This window comes from Lepisosteus platostomus, chromosome 14, assembly GCF_059453375.1.
Source record: "Lepisosteus platostomus isolate fLepPlt1 chromosome 14, fLepPlt1.hap1, whole genome shotgun sequence".
Taxonomy (NCBI): Eukaryota; Metazoa; Chordata; class Actinopteri; order Semionotiformes; family Lepisosteidae; genus Lepisosteus; species Lepisosteus platostomus.
This window is the reverse complement of record NC_142624.1, coordinates 32,593,968-32,614,243: the sequence shown is the minus strand read 5'-3', so window position 1 is coordinate 32,614,243 and position 20,276 is coordinate 32,593,968. Positions and strand designations below refer to the sequence as shown.

Sequence of the window (20,276 nt, the reverse complement as noted above, 5' to 3'; positions counted from 1 at the left end):
TAGATCGAGAGCCACAAGCTGCAGTTCCGGGAGGCGGCACGGGCCCGTGTGGACCACGGCGCGGAAATCGTGACCCAGTCTCCAGGGATGTCGGGCACCGCCTCCCCCCACCGCCTCAGCAACGTTTCCTCCTCCGGCAGCATCAACCTGCTGGAGTCGCCGCAGCTGGCCACACTGGCCGAGGATGTGACCGCCGCGCTGGCCAAGCAGGGCTTGTGAGCGCCCCCCCCCCCCGCCACCCACCACCACCACCACCACCACCACCTCTCCTTCTGCCCCCTCCGTCCGTCTGTCGAGCCATGGCACCCCTCTCGTCAGTCCCGCTGTCCCGCGTCACACGATTCCAAGCAGCAGCGAGTCCTCTGCGTCATCCCTTCTTCATGGCACGGCATGACATGACAGTGTCCCGGAGCCTCCAAGGAGAGTGGTGCCCCACGTCATCCCTCAGATTGAAAAACAAATTTCGAAGTTCGCCTCCTGAGACTGTAGTGACTGTGTTCTAGAAAAAAAAAATCCCCAAAACAATGTTTTTGTTTTGTTCATATCAGAGGAGGTACATGTTTGGGTTTTCTTTTTTTTTTCGGTTTTCGGTTTTACTTTTTTATGATAGGTGCAAAGTGACGTTAACATTCCATGCAGCAAATGTTGTTCTGCTTTGTCTACGCATGGACGCCAGATACAAAAACTCATTTTATAGCTGCCCTCTGGCAGGTCACGCTAGTCCAGGCAACATTGCTATATATATATACTATATACGCGTACATACCAGGCTATGTCAGCAGCACCTCTGCAGTTAACTCAAAAAAAGAGATAACACCTCAAATAACTTATAAATTGCATTATTGCAAGAACTAGATTCCATTATGATGAGCATGTGTCAGTTCTAGTTGCAAAAAGAGGTTATTTTCTATTTAAAAATTTAGTAAGTTATTTACCAAATTAGAGGATAAATGAAGTACTTGTTTTGTAGATATTAGTGATTACATTACACTTGATAATGGTTCCGGGTGGTTGTCTTTTCGTCTGGCATTACCCAAGGATCAATATTTCAGCACTGTCACAGCAAGGTGGTAAAATAATTGTTTTACAGCAGAGCTGTATTACAAATCATGGGGCTCCTTTACAACTAGATGTTGTTCCTAGGAATTACCATTTTGATTTTCATGGACTGTTTGCTCTCCTGACTGTCCAAAGTCAGCAAATAGTGAGGCTTTGAAATACCAGATCTCCTTTCTGGGTGCACATCTCAGTCTCAGTACTGAAAGAAGTCAGATGTATCCCAGTAAGCTCAGTATTAGTCTATTATCATCAACAATTGAGTATAATTTCACACCACAACACATCATGAGAATGGTACAAGCATAAACTCAGTTGAAGGAACTTGAATGTGCTCCCTGCATTTAATTTCTCAAATGCAGTGAGAAATTTAAAACTGCACTTGAATCTCAAAGAAAAATGTGCGTGTACTTTGGAAAGGGACCTTTGATAGCTGAGAGCTTGCAGTCATTTGAGGAATTGTGTTGATGAATTATGGTATTATTTAAGACTATTACATTTAGGGAGCAGCTAATTTGAACAGTTAAATGTGTTCTGGACCTGTATCTGTTCAATTAACATTAGGGCACTAGGTTTTTGTGTATAAATATAAAACTAGACAAAAAAAGAAGGGAGAATCATACTCATCTTTCATCCATTTGATAAAGTGTTATAGTATAATTTTCTCTGTCACCATTTGTGGTATCCCTTACAAAAATACCTAATGTATGTTAAAGCTTTTCCTTGCAGTATTGTGTTTCCTGCACCCTGCCGTGTAAATGTTTTAAGAGGTTGTCATGTAGTTGTATGCAGTTTTTCCCTGTTTAAATAATAATAATAAAAAAAATTAAAAATGCTCTTAAACAAGAAAAAAGTAAAAAATAGCATGAAGTGCTTTTCTGTAACATCCAAAAGCAGTGACCCGAATTTTAGTGCCAGATGTTTATGTGATGCTAGCTTAACAAATCCATTGACAGTATTTGAAGAGGTACAGAGCAAAAGTCACGTGTGAGGTTCAGAGAGGGTCTCCAAACTTTAGGCATAGGCTTCCCAGAAGATTTGGATGACTCTGTTGCTGCAAGATAGTTGGAAACCATCCGATCATCATGCCACTGCTTTGCTGAAGTCGAACAACAGCAACACCCTGAGGATTAGGGTAGACTGATAGACCCGAATAGATTCTGTCATAAGCTGGTAGCATTTGGGATGCAGGGTCTTTAGGAAGACATTTCTACAGCGTATATCTTTCATTCACCTTCAGTTGTCCCATTTAAAGAAGAAAAACTGTTTCTTTGAAACACAAATGCAGCCTGAACACTGACCACATGGGAAGAGTTTGAAAGATAATTGTGATCTGTGATCCTGAAAGAAGATTGCCTCGTCATACGTAGGTTTTTTGCAATAAGTGGAGAAAAGCGAATGGAGTTTGGGAAAGTAAGGTTTGAGAAACAGATGACTGTTCTAGATTTCAATATAAACTGAGTTATGTACTCAACATCTGTTCTGACTCATTCAATTTTTTTATGGCCACTCAAAACAGGATCACTGGGTGATGCAGGTATATTGAAGACATTTGTAACATGACTGTAGATTATATACAGTATTAAGAAAGGAGGAGTGTACAGATTTCCACAGTCCATCCATTCTGTTCATTTCTGATAGACAATTCTGTAATATTGCATTTTTATGCTGATCAGAAACAATTTGTTTGCATGGCCTGGAGATCTAATGAGTCTTCAGTTTGCTGACGTTACAAGAAAATGACTGAGGATCTGAAAACAAATGAGCTGCGGTGCTGTTTTGGAACAGAATTGGTGTCATGGCACCAATTAGTAGTAGTAGTAGTAGTAGTAGTTTGTAGATTGAAGTCCCACAATTGTCCATGGGACGTATTTTGGTGTTATGAAACTGAAATGTGCTAGTTTAAAGCGACTCATACAAAGAGTTTTCATTTTCTGCTACAAAAGGGATGAGATGATAAAGTGCTGTGCCCATTGCTTGTCGGGATAGGCTCCGGCACCCCTGCAATCCTGTATTGGATAAACCCGATAGAAAATGGATGGATGATAAAATAACTTACTGTATTGTGTTGAACAGCAGTAAAAATCATTTAGTTTGTTTCCGTGGGTTAATTTCAAACTATTCTCTTTGACAGAAATCAAGACAGAATTCTGAACACTAATGCAGTTCAGTCATTCTGAATTTTTGCTTAAAAATAAACTCTTTATGTATTTAAAGGATCCTTCAATGAGGCATCAAAATGGACATTTTTTTCACTATAACAACTGGAATTATTCATAAATTCTGAATTGCTGGGTACCTACATTTGATCGCTTGCTGTGATGTAGACTTGAGTGTATTAGGATTTTTTGTGTTCTGTAAAAAAGATTGCTGGATTTCTGACAGCACCCAGCCTAGCTACAGTTATCCTTTCCTGAACGTGCTCTTCTGCCAATTCGTCTGCCAAAATTACATGTAGTAAATTTACTCCACTTTCCATGTATGTTTCATGACAGATTCATAGATTGGAAATTTTGTGAAATGCTTTTCTCCGATAGACATTCAGCATTAGCTGATCCATAGAGGGACTTTTCCCGCACAGCACAGTATAATGAAGTCGCTGTCCAGTATAATAGTACGGTCCCTATACAGGGCTGGTATAATAAATAGTATTCTAAAGCTTGCCTTCATAAAATCCCACTTTGGAAATTTTGAAATATGGCTTTAGCCCCTTTTCTGTAGTTTTGCCATAGTTTTGCTTTGGATTCTACATGTTTGCGGACTGCTTTACTGCACTAGACCGTGGAAATGACTATCATGAGATCCCAAGATAAATGTCTCTAAGGCAGGATGCAGTGCATCATGGTATTTTCATGGTCCAATGTAAACATGTTGAAGCAACAAGACTGTAGTACAACCACATCATGCAAAGGTCTTATGGAAATATACTGTAGTAAGGTTATGTAAAGGTAATTAAAAACCACAAGAACTCAAAAAATGTTAAAGGGATCAAACCTTAGTTCTATGTCATGCATTTGTGGTGGGAAGGATCTTCAAGTTCCATTTTAAATGCCCTGCTCCTGCTTTTTCACTGACCAACAATCCCACGTCACCTGAATACCTGCCATACTGTATGTAAAACACCTGAGAGACACTGTATACAGTGTTTGTTGCAGTACAGTCAAGCATCTTTTTTTCTTACTGGGTTCATTTTATGATCTGGATTTAAAATGGCTTTTAAACATTTGGTTACCCTTTTACATCCCTGGTACTAACAAGTTGGCTTAGATGCTTATGGAAGGAAATGTGATTCCAAACCCAATTCCACCCTGCTTGCAGGTGGAAACAGCATAAGCTGTACTTGGAACACTGGAGCACCTATGTGTGAAAGGGAGGGACCGTGACAAAGATGGTTTTGAGCATAAGACCGACGTGATGCCCTCATTCCCGCAAAAAAACAGCACATTTATATGGTAGGAAACTAGGTCCTGCTGTTACTAATATGGTTCCGTAGGTTTCCCGCTGTGGAGAGAAGAAAGAAATTGACTTCAAAAAGAAAGATGGGCAGAAGAAAATATGAAAAAATGTCTCTGTAACAAAATGTAATGAATTACAGATTTTGAGTTCTGTGACTTGCACAGAGACTGAAGATTGAAATGAAAATGTAAGTTGTGAGAACAGGATTTGGGCTGTTGCTGGGGAGTTCTACTTCAGCAAAGCAGACAAGGCAGGCCCTGGGAGCCAGCATTCTCGGTTTGATGAAAATTCCTGTGGGCCGTCTCATTTTTGGTCCTACTGGTTAATGGTGCAGTGGGCAGTTTCTCATATGTCTTTGCGTCCTGTGTCCTTAAGCAGCAAAAGGTAAAAATCCATTGTACAGTCCAGCGTGGAATGAACACTAGGAAAGTGCTTCTGATACTCAGATAGCTTGCTTCAGCTGGTCAGTAGGCCCCTGTGAAGGGAACCGCACCCCACCCCCGCGGAGTGCACAAGGTCGGAATGGTCTTTTCAGAAGTCAGACAAGAAGAGCCCCTCTGTTTTCGGAGGTTTCATTGAAGGGACCGCAGGGAACTTTGTGATGGGCTGGTGGTAGCTAGTTCTTTTACAATCCAATTTGCACTTGTATTTGTTCCTGTATAGTGATTGTTTTGCAAAAATAAAATCGCTTCTCATGTACTGCTTATGCCTTGTCCGTCGTTTTCTTTCTAACCTGTTATTTCCTGTGAGCTGGGTGTGTGGTGGTGGTGGGGTATACCTGCCTTAATATTAATTACAGGGGGGGGGTGTTCTGCCTTCTTCCTGCAGTGACTGGACAGGAATAATTTCAGGCAGGTAATGTAACTCTTTATTAAACTTTCAAAAAAATGTTAAAGGGTGGAGTAACTGTCAAAAATACCTGAGCACTGTCCAATATATCGTCACTGAAATATACAATTTTCTTTCACTTAATTTCTGTTTTAGTCTTCGAATTCTATTCTGCTCGCTGGTAGTGAGGTAGCATTGAAGTTCAATGCGCCCTCATTTTAGCGCTGTTCAGAAACAAACCTGTTCGGTTCACTTTTTGGGGTTTGACCATTGCTTAAAATCCCCAAAACGACAGAGGGTGCTGCCCTGAATGATTAGAGCAGTGGTTCTCAAACTGTGGTACGCGTACCGGAGCGCCGCCAGCTGGTACGCCATATGACCCCGGAACTTTGATGTGTGCACTGAAGAAAAATCGGGACGGGGTTTCATATTTCATATTCTCAAAAAGTTTGAGAACCACCAGTTTAGAGGATGCCTCTACACATTCCGTCGTCTCCGGGTATTTAACCTCACGCTTTTCCCGCGACTATGACTCGCTCTGGGTGCGGAACACCCGCCTCAACTCCTCTTTCCGAGATAGTGAAAATCGCTGTGCAGTTTTATTAGGTAATTATTTTTTATACATTTAAAATATCATTAATATCAATAAATACGTATATAGATTCTAAATGGTTTCAAATAACCGTGACAATAGTTACAACTAAATTGTTCCCCGACTTGAGCATGAGCCATCTCTACTTATCTACATGTACGTTCTAATATTTTGTACAGTACTTTGAGCATACGATATTATTTTCCCTCGTACTTTTTGGAAATTGTGTCTTAATTTTTTTTTAGTAACCGTACAGTCACTTTAATCCTGAATATACTGTATGTAACCTTTTTATAACAAACTGGATACTGTGACTTGTTTTCTAAAAAATGTGTTGCAGTCGTTTTTTTGTGAAAGCTATAAATCGCCACAGAACCCTCCAGTTTAATGAACAGTAACTTGATCGTACACAGTATGTATAAGGTAAGCATAATAAACTGACATTGTTTTCCGACTTTTCTTTGTATTACATTCTTTTCAGTAAATTGTAGCTAATTTATGCTAAACCAATCGGTTACACAGTTCTACGTCTGAGATGATAAAATACCAGTTAACCTGAATGAGTACACAGCTGGTCAGTGCAGAGTAATGCTATACTGATTGATGCAGTCAGCAAACATTTTGATTAGTGATTGAAGTAGTAGTATTTGTAGTAGCAGTAGTTGTTGTGTTATAAATATTAATAAGAAGGTGTACAACAACAAGTAGCACACTACCCAAGTCTTTCTGTGGACCAGGTGAAAAAAAAGAATCCAAATGAATCAAGCAGTCAATCTGTCTTTAGTGTGCTGTAGCGCTTTTGGCAACATTTTACCGCAGCGCACTTTACAGAATTAATTACTGTGGCAGTTAATTGCCATCCCCGGAGTGACGAGACTGGGGTGCATTCATTACCATCCACCTTGGACAATCTGTGCTCTCTTGGGTCTGTTGTTACAGGACAGAACATCACTCACACAAACTCACATAAACGTCACTTTGAATGGTCCTCGTTTCCCAAAATGTATTTAAGTATTCATGGAAATTATGTTTTGACTAAATTACAAAATTATGATCTTGCGGTATTTTGTTAGGTCTTAATTTCAGTGTTGTTGTTTTTCTTTCCCTCAACAAGTATCCGTTGCCAACATTTATTATATATGCAAAGGAACAAGGAATAGGTTTATTCCATGCTGAAAAAAAGAAGAAAGAGAACACAACGTTTCGGCCGTGGAGCCTTCTTCAGGTGTGAAGAAGGCTGAAAAAGGCACCTGAAGAAGGCTCCACGGCCGAAACGTTGTGTTCTCTTTCTTCTTTTTTTCAGCATGGAATAAACCTATTACTTGTTCCTTTGCAGCCTACGCATGCTGACGCAGCTACCCACCTCATTTATTATATATTCTTATTATATAATTTCATTACTTTTGGATAACTCAGACCATACAGTACGTTAATGCCTACAATATGCTCATTCATTCTTGAAGACACTGAAAATGCGCAACTGGGTTGTTGGCGACAACCGCGTGTGTGTGTTCCTTTAACATGCGGCTCCCAGCCGCTGTCCACAGAGGGTGGTGCTGAAACGGAAGAATCGCGTTCTCTCGGCACTTGCAGCCATTTTATAGAAAACCTACACAACAATGTCATGAAATAACATCACCTGGACCGACAAGGCGTCCATTTCGACCCCAGAATCAAACGCCACGCCATGGTGAAGAGGAAGAGCCTCGATGATGCCGATCAGGAATGTGGGAGAGGAATTCCTTTCCCTATACAGACCTTTCTCTGGAGACAGACCAGGTTAGAGATGGAACTGAATGATAACAGGTGTTCAGTTTACGTAACCACGGTTAGAATGCTTTCAGGAGGTCCTTTGCGATTGTAAGCGACTAAGCCAATTATATCTCGTAAATAAGAAACGTAATAAAATAAGAGCAATTATCATTATTACAATATGAAAAGCTATTGGATGGGAGCGATTAGAGAGATCGTGAAAATGCATGAGCGAATGAAGTCCATGTGCCTTTTTATTTTATTTAAAGCAATCAGTTTTGTCGCGCTTTTAATTAGCTGTGTTAAGTATGATCAGACAATTGTGTCCGTGTCTGTACCTTTATATGACCAACACGGGCGGTTTAAATAGTCAGTGAAGCTGGCCTGCTCTGGCAAACAGAATTTAATTAAAAATGACTGCATCTGACATTTCATACTCACCGTGAGATTTTAATTTGTATTGTGCGTTGTATTGTGACACCTGAGGTGATCGTCGTCGAGCCGAGCAAAATTTAACGTCTTGGGATTTATCTATTCAGTGTGGTTATTGAAGGATATGTGTAGATACATTTTCTCTGTTTATATTCTAATTAAAATATGTCTGCGAACAGCATTTTGGATATCGAAAACCTTTTTATATCACGGTGACTGTTTATGGATAGCAAGCACTTATTTTCTATAATAATAAAATGATCATAATGATTTAAAAGTAACGTCTAATTTCTTGTACTTCTTACAGTGCGTTTCTGAGGCCAAAGTTAGGAAAGCAGTATGAAGCCTCCTGCGTGGTAGGTAATGGATTCAATGAAAATGTCGCTGATTAAAGAAGGAAATCGTCAGTTTCATGTGTATCTGAGAACAACCAATATTGAACTAATACATATCCGGGTTATCTGCATAGTACAGTATGTGGACTGCAGTCTTTGTAATACAAGTGTCATTGTAATTTATCATTGTTTAACAATGCTGCCAAGAATCGTACTCGCATATTATTAGGTGTTTTTAAGTCTGCATATTTAGGTTTTGTGTTAAGACAAGTGGCAAAAAGGCATTGTTAGCAAAAACTAATATTTAATTTTTACCTGGATTGTTATATAGAACCTAATTTATGTACTGAAACTACTATATGCATAACCCTTTGTACTGTCGGATTATGTCCTCTTCTCACTGTTCTATAAATGCAGATTGTAGATTGTGGTTCAAAGGTACTTCTAAAAATAACATGTAGGTGTGATTTGATTTATAATCCCCGGACAAGGTTTATAATCCCTGGAAGTGTATTTAGGCAGGGAACACAATCTTTATGTGTTTAATACAAAATAACTATGGCTTGCACTCACTAAAATAATCTTACCCTTTTTCTTTTGTCTTGTGTGAGTCTAATAATAGAAATAATAATAATTCCTTATGCTTATATAGTGCTTTTCTGGAAACGCAGCTTCCAGACATTTTACATGTGATGGGACTTGCCTCCATCACCACCAATATGTAGCCCCACCTGGATGATGTAACAGCAGCCAGAGTGTGCCAGCACGCTCCCCACACACTAGCTATCAATGGGGAAGAGAACAGAATGATAAAGCAAGTTCAGAGGTGGGGATTATCGGTAAGGGCCAGTAGGAAATTTGGGCAGGATGCTGGAGTTCCAGCACTACTCTTTTCAAGAAACACCCTGGGATTTTTAATGACCACAGAGAGTCTATGTATGTATGTATCACCCAAAGGATGGTGCCTTTTTACAGTAAAGTGTCCCCATCACTATAGTGGGGCATTAGGACCCAAACAGACTGCAGGGTGAGCGCCCCCTGCTGGCCCCACTAACATCTCTTCCAGCAACAACCTTAGTTGTTCGTAGGAGGTCTCCCATCCAGGTACTGACCAGGCTCACAGCTGCTGAGCTTTAGTGAGCTTTTGCAGGGTGAAATAGCTGCTGGCAGTCTGTAGAGGGTCAATCTACAGTATTTCTTTAATTTTGTACTACATTTGATTTTGCTCAACACTTGTACTGTATATTGTATAGTGGCAGGACTCTTGTTCCCCTCCATATCCCTGCATCAGTGAAGCAGTTTGTTCTCTTTGCTGTTGCAGTCCTTCGAACGTGTGCTGGTGGAGAACAAGCTGCACGGTCTGTCTCCTGCTCTCTCAGAAGCCATCCAGAGCATCTCTCGGTGGGAACTAGTACAGGCTGCACTGCCCCATGTACTACACTGCACTGCCATCCTGCTCTCCAACAGAAATAAGCTAGGTAAATCAGGGCTCTACTCCTGAACACCCCATCTTTCAGCAAAACAGCAGCAATATATGAAAAGTAGGCAAATCCAATATGCAGATGACCTCATCATTTATTTTTAATTGATCTAAGGCAGATATTTAAAAAAAACTAATGCGTTGTGTAGGATCAATTAAAACAGAAAGGCAAGACTTACTAAAATTCTAGAAAAATTAGTTGTTGTAAAATAATCTGTTTTTATTTACAACCATTAAACATTCAAAAACTAGGTTGTCCACTGGTGATCAAGACAAATAATTTAACAAACTATAATTGGAGAAATGTTTAGAAACACAATCTACCTGTTCTGCAAACTCTAGGTATCTTTAAATCAACATTTTCCAAAGACCAGAAAAGTACAGTACAAAAACCCCAGCAACAGATGTAAGCAGTTAAATAAATTAAATAACCGCAATAAGACGCAACAGAGATTCACAGAGCCCCCATTGACAAACCGATGTGTTTAATGTGTGCATGACAGGTCACCAGGACAAGCTGGGTGTGGCAGAAACCAAGCTGCTCCACACCCTGCACTGGATGCTGCTGGAGGCGGCACAGGAATGCAATCACGACACTGGGTATGGCATAGGTGGGGGCCAGGGTTCTGGCTGGTCTGGGAGTAGCAGTGTTTTCATCCACCAGTTGGAGAACCAGGGCTCCCCTGGCCGGCCGGCCCAGCACAGCAGCTCCCTGGAGGATGAGGAGCACACCAGGACCAAGTTCTTCCACAAGAGCATGGCCAATGTGGAGCTCTTTGTGTTCCTCTTTGCTCCACTTGTCAACAGGATCAAGGTCTGCTTTAATATTTCAAAGTTGATATTTATGTCAAAATAATAATAATATCATATTAATAGCATTGCAATAATAATAATAATAATATAACTTAAGAAACATTGCAGAGAGCAAAGTCATATTTGTCATTAATAATTCAAGTCCAGAAAACATGGGGTTCCCATTTATCATTCACACCCCTGTGTGTATTGTAAATCCTCCTTTGGATTTACATCCTGTAATTTGCCATGAGGTTTTGGCACGTCAGAGGGGAAATTTATGAATATTCCTCTAGAGCCTACAATCCTTCAGACCCATTGATTTCTGTTAGTGAACATCCATCTTGAACATGCATCTTGAACATCCATCGGTCTGGAGACTGATATGACCATTTCAGAACATTTTGTCTGCAGTGAACCATTCTTTTGTCAGTTTAGATTTGGAACAGTCTTGTGCTGGAATGTCCATTTTTGGCCAAGCTTGAACTTCTTTGCAGAAAGAATCAGGTGTCTTTCAGAAAAGTCCTGGTATGTATTCCAGTTAATAATTTCCCCTGTCATGACGGAGGAACCCTATCTACTGTAGGACCCCTAGATGCATAACTGTTCCAAAACATATTAGACTCACAATATTTCACAGTGTACATGAGACTTTTCTCAACATAAGCTCTATCTATCCACACATACCTGTAATGCTGATGAGCATATCCAAAAAGCTCAATTTTCATTTCATCTGACCATAAGACTTTTTTGAATTGACATTCAACCGGTACTTGTCGTGTTGGAGTTGTCTGTGTGTGTGGGTCACCCTCAGAAGAGCCTTCTGCCTTGCAGCCCAGGCACCAATGCCATATTGATGCAGGTGACTCAGAAGTTCGTTTTCAACACTTTCTATTTCTGAATAGATCTGTATAGAGCCAATCTGTGTCTCCACCTGCTGCCTCCCAGATCACTTGTTTCACAGCAGTGGTGGTAAGATTCACTTGTGACCAACCCGCCCGGAAGAGGATACTACTGTATACAAGTAGCCTTAAATCTCTCAATAACAGACACTACAGTAGAAAGCGGTAGATTCAGATTTTGTCAACTGTTTTATACAGTAGCCTCAACGTGTGGAGGCCAATGACATTCTTCCTGCAGTCTTCAAAGAGTGATGTGACCTTTACTACGGTGATGCATGCTAATACTGATTTTTTTGCCTTCTTTGAATGTTTTACACCTTAGGAATCTCTAAGAGGCCCCTTTTTAGTTCTGGAGGCCATTGGACTTCCAAAGCGCAGATGTTGCTATAGATTTGTTTTTGCTGAATTTTATTGACAGAGATACTTAGGGGTACTGTACCTCTTATTGTCAATTAATTATTCAGCATGAGAGGGTGGTAGGTTCAGACAAGATGGAGATTCTTGTCTAAACTACATTCCCCAGAAAGCTGAGGCTTCCAGTGTTAGGTACCCCTTGTCTGAAATCAGAGGGCACATCCTCTAATATACAAATAGTTCCAGGGGGGTAGAGGGAAGCGTGGACTATGCATGGAAGATGGACTAAATTGTGAAACGTCTTACGGACACATGAGTTTTGAAATCCAAGACATAGTTTTAGTTTTAGAGTCAGTAAGCAGCTTAGCTGCCTGGTTGAGCTTATAGGGAGCGATCATGAAGCCGTCTAGTTAGAAGCTCAAAGAGGAGCTTAGGTTTTTGTATTTTGGAATTTATTTTACCTTGCATTGTAAATAAAAAAGCACGTTATCTTTGCCTTAAGGCTTCTGTGTGTCTGGTTTGCCTAGATGTACAGTACCAACATTCCTTCTTTTGACACCCCACTACAGGTTATGTTACATTTATGACTTTAAGATTTTGCTTTGCTCTTTGCAATGCTTTTATGATTACTGAATAACATTAGAATTTATTGAGAGCTTTTTCATCTGTAGCTCATTGAGATGTATAGGATTTCTTGTTCATATTTCATTGGAGGTTTGAATATATCCAGAAGGTGTTGTATATTATGACAGTTATGACATTTGATGATTCTTTACTGATTTCTAATATATTAATTGGTATGTATTTATTAGTGGAAGCCTTTATCTAAGGTTACTTACCATTGGTATTATATAAAGATTTATAGATTTAGTTAACTGTTGAAAGTGCTCAAAGCAGATTATTGTGTTAATTTTTGGAAAATTAGTCCATCTACTGATCCTGCTGTTTTTCTGCAGGAGTCTGATCTCACCTTCCGGCTGGCCAGTGGCCTTGTGATCTGGCAGCCTATGTGGGAACACCGGCAGCCCGATGTTCCTGCGTTCTCTGCCCTCATCAAGCCTCTCAGGAACATTGTGACAGGTGAGGATCCTGTAATTCATTGCATTCATAAACCACTTTCCGTCCCAAAAGACCCAACAGCACTGAAGGGCAGCACCCAGAACATGATGTGTCCACAGCCCCAGTTCTGAGCAGATCAGATAGAGGAGCAGGAAATTAAGGAGGAAATTTTTAAGGAGACCATCAGGGATGCCAGATTGTTCAAGCTCAGACTGGAATTCTGCCAGCATTTCAGTGTTAACACCCTGTGAGAGGGCAGCAAGTTGAGACAAAATGGAAATTCTTGTCTGGACCCCATTCGCCCGAATGCTGTGGGGAATAAGCTGCTGCCCTGAGTCTCCTGACCCGTTGGTGCCAGTCAGTTGGTCATTCATCATATTTGTAAAGCAGGAATTTCAATTTAAAAAGCAGGAAATGGAGGCTTCCAATTGTATCTATCCGAAGACTAAGGCAGATCTGCTTAACAGCGAGGGAGGGAGACCAATCAAACTTCCTATTTTATGACACCCTGCACCAAGGTGTGTGTCACAGAACCTTGCACCTTAAAATTGCCATGGGATTCTTAATCTCCATTACAATGGTGTACCATACTATACCATTGTTCTTTGAAATACTGAGTGAAAGGAAAGAGTTCCAGCTACTAGTTAACCATCCTTCTACCCATCCTTGAAGGTCTCTCAATCCAGCACTGACCATATTTGCTTAGCTTCTGAGATGTGGTGAGACCACGATACGAGTTGGTCGTACACTTCTGTCATAAACTATGTATGATCCATAATGCACACAAGTTACTGACACAGACAAGAGTGGAAGCTCCGTCATACCAACTCAAATATTTGTGCTTTAACTTTTGCTGTGTTATTGACATACAGTCTAATTCCTAACTTTCATGTTACGCTACAATATGCTACAATAAAATGAGGATCACTGCCTGTGCATTTCCTTAAATCTGTTTGTTTTTTCTTTTAGCAAAAAGAAACTCTCCATCAAACAACCAGAGGAGCCCATGTGACTCTATCAACCCTGGCTCTGCGGTAGGTACTGTATTTCAACACAGAACATCAAAGACACCTCCTGAAAGATAGGTATTGATGATACGTTTGAGATTTCAGGCTGCTTCAAAGTCTTGCTGCCTTTTTGGAGAAAGGATGTGTCCTTTATTTTTTATGTTTAAGGCTTTGTTAGCATGTTTTACAGTTGGAGGCATACAAATATATGTAGTCATTATTCCACTACTTTTCATCCCAAAACCCCTTTCTGATGTTTTTACACTGACTGGTTATTTCTGTGCTGATTTTGTAAAGGGCTTCCAGGTGGTTTGTGAAACCACCCAATCAGATTCATCATCTCCAGGAGCAGGACTGCAAAGCTGTCGTCGTGGCAACTCCCTGGAAGTAGGTGGACCTTCCCAGGCCCCAAGGGACAAAGGAGTCACACAGAACAAGTATGGCTCTCCTCTCAGCTCCGGCCACAGCTTGCTATACCATCTCTGCTTTCCCCTTCCATCTGAAGAAACCAAATGATTATATGGCACATATTAAAATGAACAACACTGACACATGGATAATACAAACATGTCATAGCACCGGGTGTAAACTGGTGATATAAACATATGTTTTGGTGCCTTGATCGTTTAGACAATGTATAGGTTGATGCAGAAGCTCGTGCCAGAATCTGATATTTGTACAACAGGTATGGAAGTGCTGAGAGAAACATCTCCAATTACACGGTTTTGATATGCTTCAAAATACTTTAATATGCAGTGTTTTGAATAGCATAATAAATGCTTATTATGCTATTTAGATACAAATTAAACTACTCCCCAGTATATGTTCTAGTGCAAGTAATTTATAGGGATAGAGTTACTGGTGTTGGGTCAGACTCAGACCCTTGGATATAGAAGGATGGCAAGCTTCATTTGAGCTCAATAAAAGCTGTTCATGTTTGATATCAATTGTTTTTGGTTGACTGCAGCAATTGAATTATGTTCATTTACCGTATGTCCTCACTATGATTAATTTAATCTGGGTTTTCACAGATCTCTTGCCCCGGTCTGAACTCCTTCAGGGAGATGTGGATGCCAAACTTCATTTATTAATGATTTCTAAATATCCCAGTTAATCAAGTCAGATTTTTCCTCTTAAATAACTATCTCTCTTCTACCTTCCTTTTAATAGTCAAAAACAAGCTGAAAAACTCTTATTATTAATAGGACGTGTTGTTGAAATGCTTTGTGTGTTCTGTAAACACTATTTTTAAGTGGAAAAAACAGTAAAGTCAATTAGTTTGCTCTAAAATTATATTTAGGGCTTGTGGTGTTCATTTGTAACTGATTAACACTGGAATAAACACCCCAAATAAACAAAAAAACTTTTGCAAAAAGATAATAAAAACGTTTCTAGCCACTAGCCAGTGTCTAACCAGAGAAGCACTACAAATAGGTAGTTTATACCAACTTCACTCCTTTCTCAGTACAGTGTTTAAGCCAAATCTTTGACTTCCTTCATAACTTGCACTTGTGTAATGGTGTTTTGACTCCGTACATTATAAATCTTCATCCAAGAGCTCTTGATCTCATTTAAAGCTCTCTTTGTTTTAAGTATAACACTCACATGAGAAGAATAGAATGCACGCTGTTGATTTTAAAACAGTAATTAATGAAGAAAATGCTTGGGCACATAAAAATGTCAGAAGACTGTCTGTGATCACAATTCACAGTGGAATACTACGTAAAGAAGGTAGTATAGTGCTTCAATACTACTAAGTCACCATAAACATTGAGATGGTGTGGCAGGTCCCCCTTAACATTTAGTATGATGTTGGAGGACCTATGCATATTAACCCCTATAGGTAAAGTCTTACTAACCTATTTACTTCAAAAGGATAATTAAACTGTGGGGAATGGCAAAGCTAGACTATAGCTGGACCAACCCTGGTGTAATAACCATTCTGCCTTTGCTGGCTGTGTTTCCCTGTTGTCCAAAACCTGTCACAGGAGAGTGAACTGTGCTTCTCTGTTCCTAAACCTTAACCCAGAAACATGCTTCCTCCCTCTTAACTGAGTGGGAGGCAAGTAGGACAGTGGGTCACTTCCTTCTCTGACAGCTACCTTACTGCTAGTGCTTCACTGGTCTAGCAGACAACCCACGAGACTGGTCTTCCCATGCCTAGCTTGAATTAGAAACTATATTGGAAGACAGAAGATGCTTCTCGATTTGCGAACAGGATGCCTTACACAGAAAAGCAATTGTTTCACCAAGGCCATAGTGATCCCAATTGAACTCTTTACATCTGTTTTAACATGGCTAATAGGGACAAAGTCCTCATTACTTAGGACTACATACACATGTTTGGGGAGTGCCGTGTGTCTAAGTGCCTTTGGGTGCAAGTGACTAATCTGCTGAAGGATTTAGTTGCTGTGACTGCAATGATAATTCCTTACGTCCTCATTCTGAGGTCAAACTGCTGCCAAAAATCAACTTTGTGTGTGTAGGTGGAGACAGAGATATGCTTTCATTTCACTTGGTTGCATTCATTTACAGATATTGGTCTTATGAATGAAAGCATGTGTAGATTCTATTTTATTAGACCTGAACCTGAAATTACATGTTCAGATGTTTTTTTTTCTCATCTTCTGAATGTTTAATGAGCTTTCATATTCCCAAAGGTCCTGTTTTTGTATGTATAGTATTTTGTTTTTTTAATATGATTTTTTTTAAAAAGGATTTTACAGTGCATTAAAAGTAAAGCAATGAAAAACAGACATTAAGGCAGCTGTGAACAAGAATAAACACTGAAAGGCAACTGAAGACAACGCTATCTACAACAGTTTTCCTAAGAAACCTCTCGTTGTAATTGCATTATATTCTCACAAACAATAGTGGAGAACAGTTAAAATGTAGTAAAATAAATAATTGTGCTCACAAAGACCATGATCTGCGTGATTATGGTATTCAGGATTTACAGATGAAGTTGCTATGCGATACAGCCTGATTAATGCTGTACACACTGCTTGGGAGAAGCTGTGCTCATCAGCGGCTGAGACAGGGGTGATGGCTGCTGGCACAGCCTGCTGCTGAGGCAGTTACCATGGAAACGATGGTGCAGAGAACTGATTAGGTAACCCTGCTTGGCCTGATGGAATTTGCATCTCCATTCCTTCCCTCAAATGTGACACTATGTTTGAGTTCTAAAACAGCCAAGTCACAGCACAGACTGAGCCACCAGACATTAAGCTCAAATATGAGCAATACTGTACATATTCTACTCAATATATAAATAATTGCATGTGCAATACATAAATATTAAGACGGGTTATATACAGTACCTCATTTGAAATCTGTAGCATTTTACCGTGATGAACAGCATTGAGCCTGGGTCATGTCACTGCACATGTGGGACCAGGATTCACCAATTGGTGACGCACAGTTGGCTCACTGCTAGTGAGGGCAGGGAGGGTCAAGTCAGCCAGGGTTCTGGGCAAACAGAACAACCCCTGTGACCCCTCCAGGCACCTGCATGTTTGCAGGGCTGTCAATGAGGGACATACAGTGCCTATCCTCCAATTTGTTTCCTGTGATCTGTTCAAAGGAAAGCAGATCAGAGGAATCTGCCTGTACTTCCCTGATTCTTACTCTTAGTCCACTGGGTTCATTGCCATCAGCTGAGAGATGAAAAACAGAGAAATCGTGATTTCAAAATTGCGTAGGTATAAGACGCAAATAAATAGTTGGCAATTCCAAGCAAATAAAAATTGTGAACTTTGATATAAGTCAGAGTGCAAAACTGAAACAGCCTTGGGAAAATTAAAAGAATTAAGCCTTAATTTCTTCCCTCAACTTCATGTAAAAATGAAACAACTGGAGAAGAATTAGAGAAAACTAAATCTGTGAATAGTTCACCATGTTTTCAAAAGCACATGCTGAAGCACTTAAACACCCCCATGCAATGAGAAAAGCAGACTGCTTTGTGTGTCTGCCTACTGTATAGAAATATACTAATCGGGAAACAAACTGTTCTTCAGAGCCACTTGCTTCACATAGCTGCACAATATGTCGCTTTTCCCTGAAGAAGGTGCTGTTGTTTCAGAGCCCCCGCAGCAGTGCCGGCAGCGGTGCCCCACGCCCAGCGTTCCCGCTACGGGACCTATTTCGACGTTGCCGTACTGCGCTGCCTGCTGCAGCCCCACTGGTCGGAGGAGGGGATCCACTGGGCCCTCATGTTCTACCTGCAGAGACTGAGGCAGATCCTGGAGGAGAAGCCCGAGCGCCCTCCTGATCCGCTGCCCCCCGTGCTGCCCCGGCCGCGCAGTAGCTCCATGGTGGCCGCAGCCCCTTCCCTGGTCAATACGCACAAGACGCAGGTACGGCACCGCGGGTCCTAGCCAGTGTGTTGATTGGTTTAATATGGAGGGTAAAGACCAGTGTCTTCCCACAGTGGTTTGAAATCAAGATCCACCTTAGATTTCTGGGGAAATTGCGTGTGTTTTTTCAATACACGATATCTAACTCCATAGAAAGGTCAAGTAGTCTTTCATGGACCATGACTGGAATGACTGGAGCTCCATCGAGAACAAAGCCGATTTAATTTAAGACAGTAATACTGGAGTACGTTCGCTGGATTATTACAGATTAATCAGAAGGTTTGCACTGTCTGAGTCATGGGAGTTTCCCCTGGTCTCCCTTTTCGAGAAGTGAGGACAGTCCATCAGATTACATCCGATGACAAGTCAAAACACAATTTGTAATGAGCAGGCAGTGTAATATCATACATTTTATTCACCTGATGAAGTGCTTTTTGGCTCCAGCATAAGTAGTCCGAAAGATTACAACCTACAGGGATGTGCACTGCTGAGAAAGGGTTCGTGAAACCCCCATATACAACCCTTGTTTAATCAAACCGGTCTTTGCTTCATCACCAAAAGGGTTTATACTGTATTTACCAGTTCAATGTCTATTTATATATGCAGTGGAATATACAGTAGAAAACCTGAATAATTATAATGAGAAGGTTAAATAATTGGGGAACAAATAAACAAGGATTTTTGGAAAAAAATGGAAAATGTTCAAGACCATCGTCTTCTGCCCCGGACTGGTCGTTTTATCAAGATCACCCCAACAGCAACTAGAAAATCATCCAGAAAACCACAAAGAACCCCAGAACAACACCTAAGTATTTGCTGGCCTCTCGCATTGTGGGTAATGTCAGTGTTCTTGCCTCAACCATCAGGAAAAGAATGGTTTTCATATGGGAAGATAACCAGGAAGAAACCTTAACTGGTTAAAAAGAACAATGCTGTCTGTCTTATGATTGACAAAGAAGTCCAGGGTAATCCACAAGACTACTGGAAGAATATTATTTCTAGACAGATGGATCAAAAGATGAACTTTTTGGCCACAATGAGAAAAACTTTGTGTGGCGACAATCGAACACTGCCTTCTAACAGAAAAACCTCAGCATGACCATCAAGTGTGGTTTTTGCTTACATTACTTTCAGCTTTCATTGAGGTTTGATGATACATTGTAGGTCTAAAATATAGAATTCAGACCAAAATTAAAGGTTCACAAGTTTTTACTCTTGCTGTTTGTCTTTCTTGCAAAGGACATGACATTGAAATGCAATGAGGAGGAGAAGTCCCTGAGCACAGAGACCTTTTCCAAAGTGTCCATGACCAACCTGAGGAGGCAGGCAGTGCCAGATCTGTCTACGGACCTGGGCATGAACATCTTCAAAAAGGTAGGAGGAATGGAGATTGAGAAACAGCTGAGGAGAGAGTGGGAAGTGCCTGTTAGAAGCTTTGGCTCAGATCAAGTTCAAGTGGCATTGTGGTGTGAATGGAGAGCACTCTCAAAATGGATGATACTCACTGTTTTGTTTATTTTCTGTATTGTTTATTTGAACCAGGATCAAAAGAACTGTGTTATTAGGATATGTGATGTTCTGTGGTTAGAAAGGAATGAATTACGAATGTATAATTTGTGAAATTATTATGAATTGGAGAAATGGTTTGTTCCAGAGGGGAGAAGGGGGCTTACATGCTATTTAAGCTGGCTCCTCAGCCTAAGAGGGGGTTGTTGTTGGTGGTGGTTGGTGAGTCGGGTAATGTGACTTAAATCAGAGAGAAAGCAATTTGTGTTTATTTGAAGAATTATTTTTGTTCCTTTTTGGGTTTTTGTTTTTCTGGTGTGGGGGACTGGGAGCACTGTAAATAAACCGCACTTATTTTACTTGAGTGCTT

The 20,276-nt window shown here is 40.5% G+C and overlaps 2 protein-coding genes across 36 annotated transcripts in view; both read left to right on the top strand.

Moving 5' to 3' along the window:
* Positions 1-5,216, top strand: part of map2 (microtubule-associated protein 2) — a 138,076-nt gene extending 132,860 nt beyond the window's left edge. For all 27 annotated transcript variants that reach the window (XM_088605722.1, XM_088605724.1, XM_088605720.1 and 24 more), the window contains one exon: positions 4-5,216. In XM_088605722.1, the coding sequence (XP_088461848.1) occupies positions 4-219 (216 nt within the window). In that variant the 3' untranslated portion in view covers positions 220-5,216. The remainder of the gene's footprint in view (positions 1-3) is intronic.
* A 2,192-nt stretch (positions 5,217-7,408) lies between these two features.
* unc80 (unc-80 homolog (C. elegans)) overlaps positions 7,409-20,276 on the top strand; it is a 70,761-nt gene continuing 57,893 nt past the window's right edge. For 8 of the 9 annotated variants that reach the window (XM_088605718.1, XM_088605716.1, XM_088605712.1 and 5 more), the window contains exons 1-9: positions 7,409-7,711; positions 8,424-8,472; positions 9,773-9,929; positions 10,435-10,745; positions 12,936-13,059; positions 14,008-14,072; positions 14,343-14,482; positions 18,127-18,400; positions 19,640-19,774. In XM_088605718.1, coding sequence (XP_088461844.1) covers positions 7,620-7,711; positions 8,424-8,472; positions 9,773-9,929; positions 10,435-10,745; positions 12,936-13,059; positions 14,008-14,072; positions 14,343-14,482; positions 18,127-18,400; positions 19,640-19,774 — 1,347 coding nt within the window. In that variant the 5' untranslated portion in view covers positions 7,409-7,619. The remainder of the gene's footprint in view (positions 7,712-8,423; positions 8,473-9,772; positions 9,930-10,434; positions 10,746-12,935; positions 13,060-14,007; positions 14,073-14,342; positions 14,483-18,126; positions 18,401-19,639; positions 19,775-20,276) is intronic. The other variant, XM_088605715.1, reaches the window with a different exon arrangement.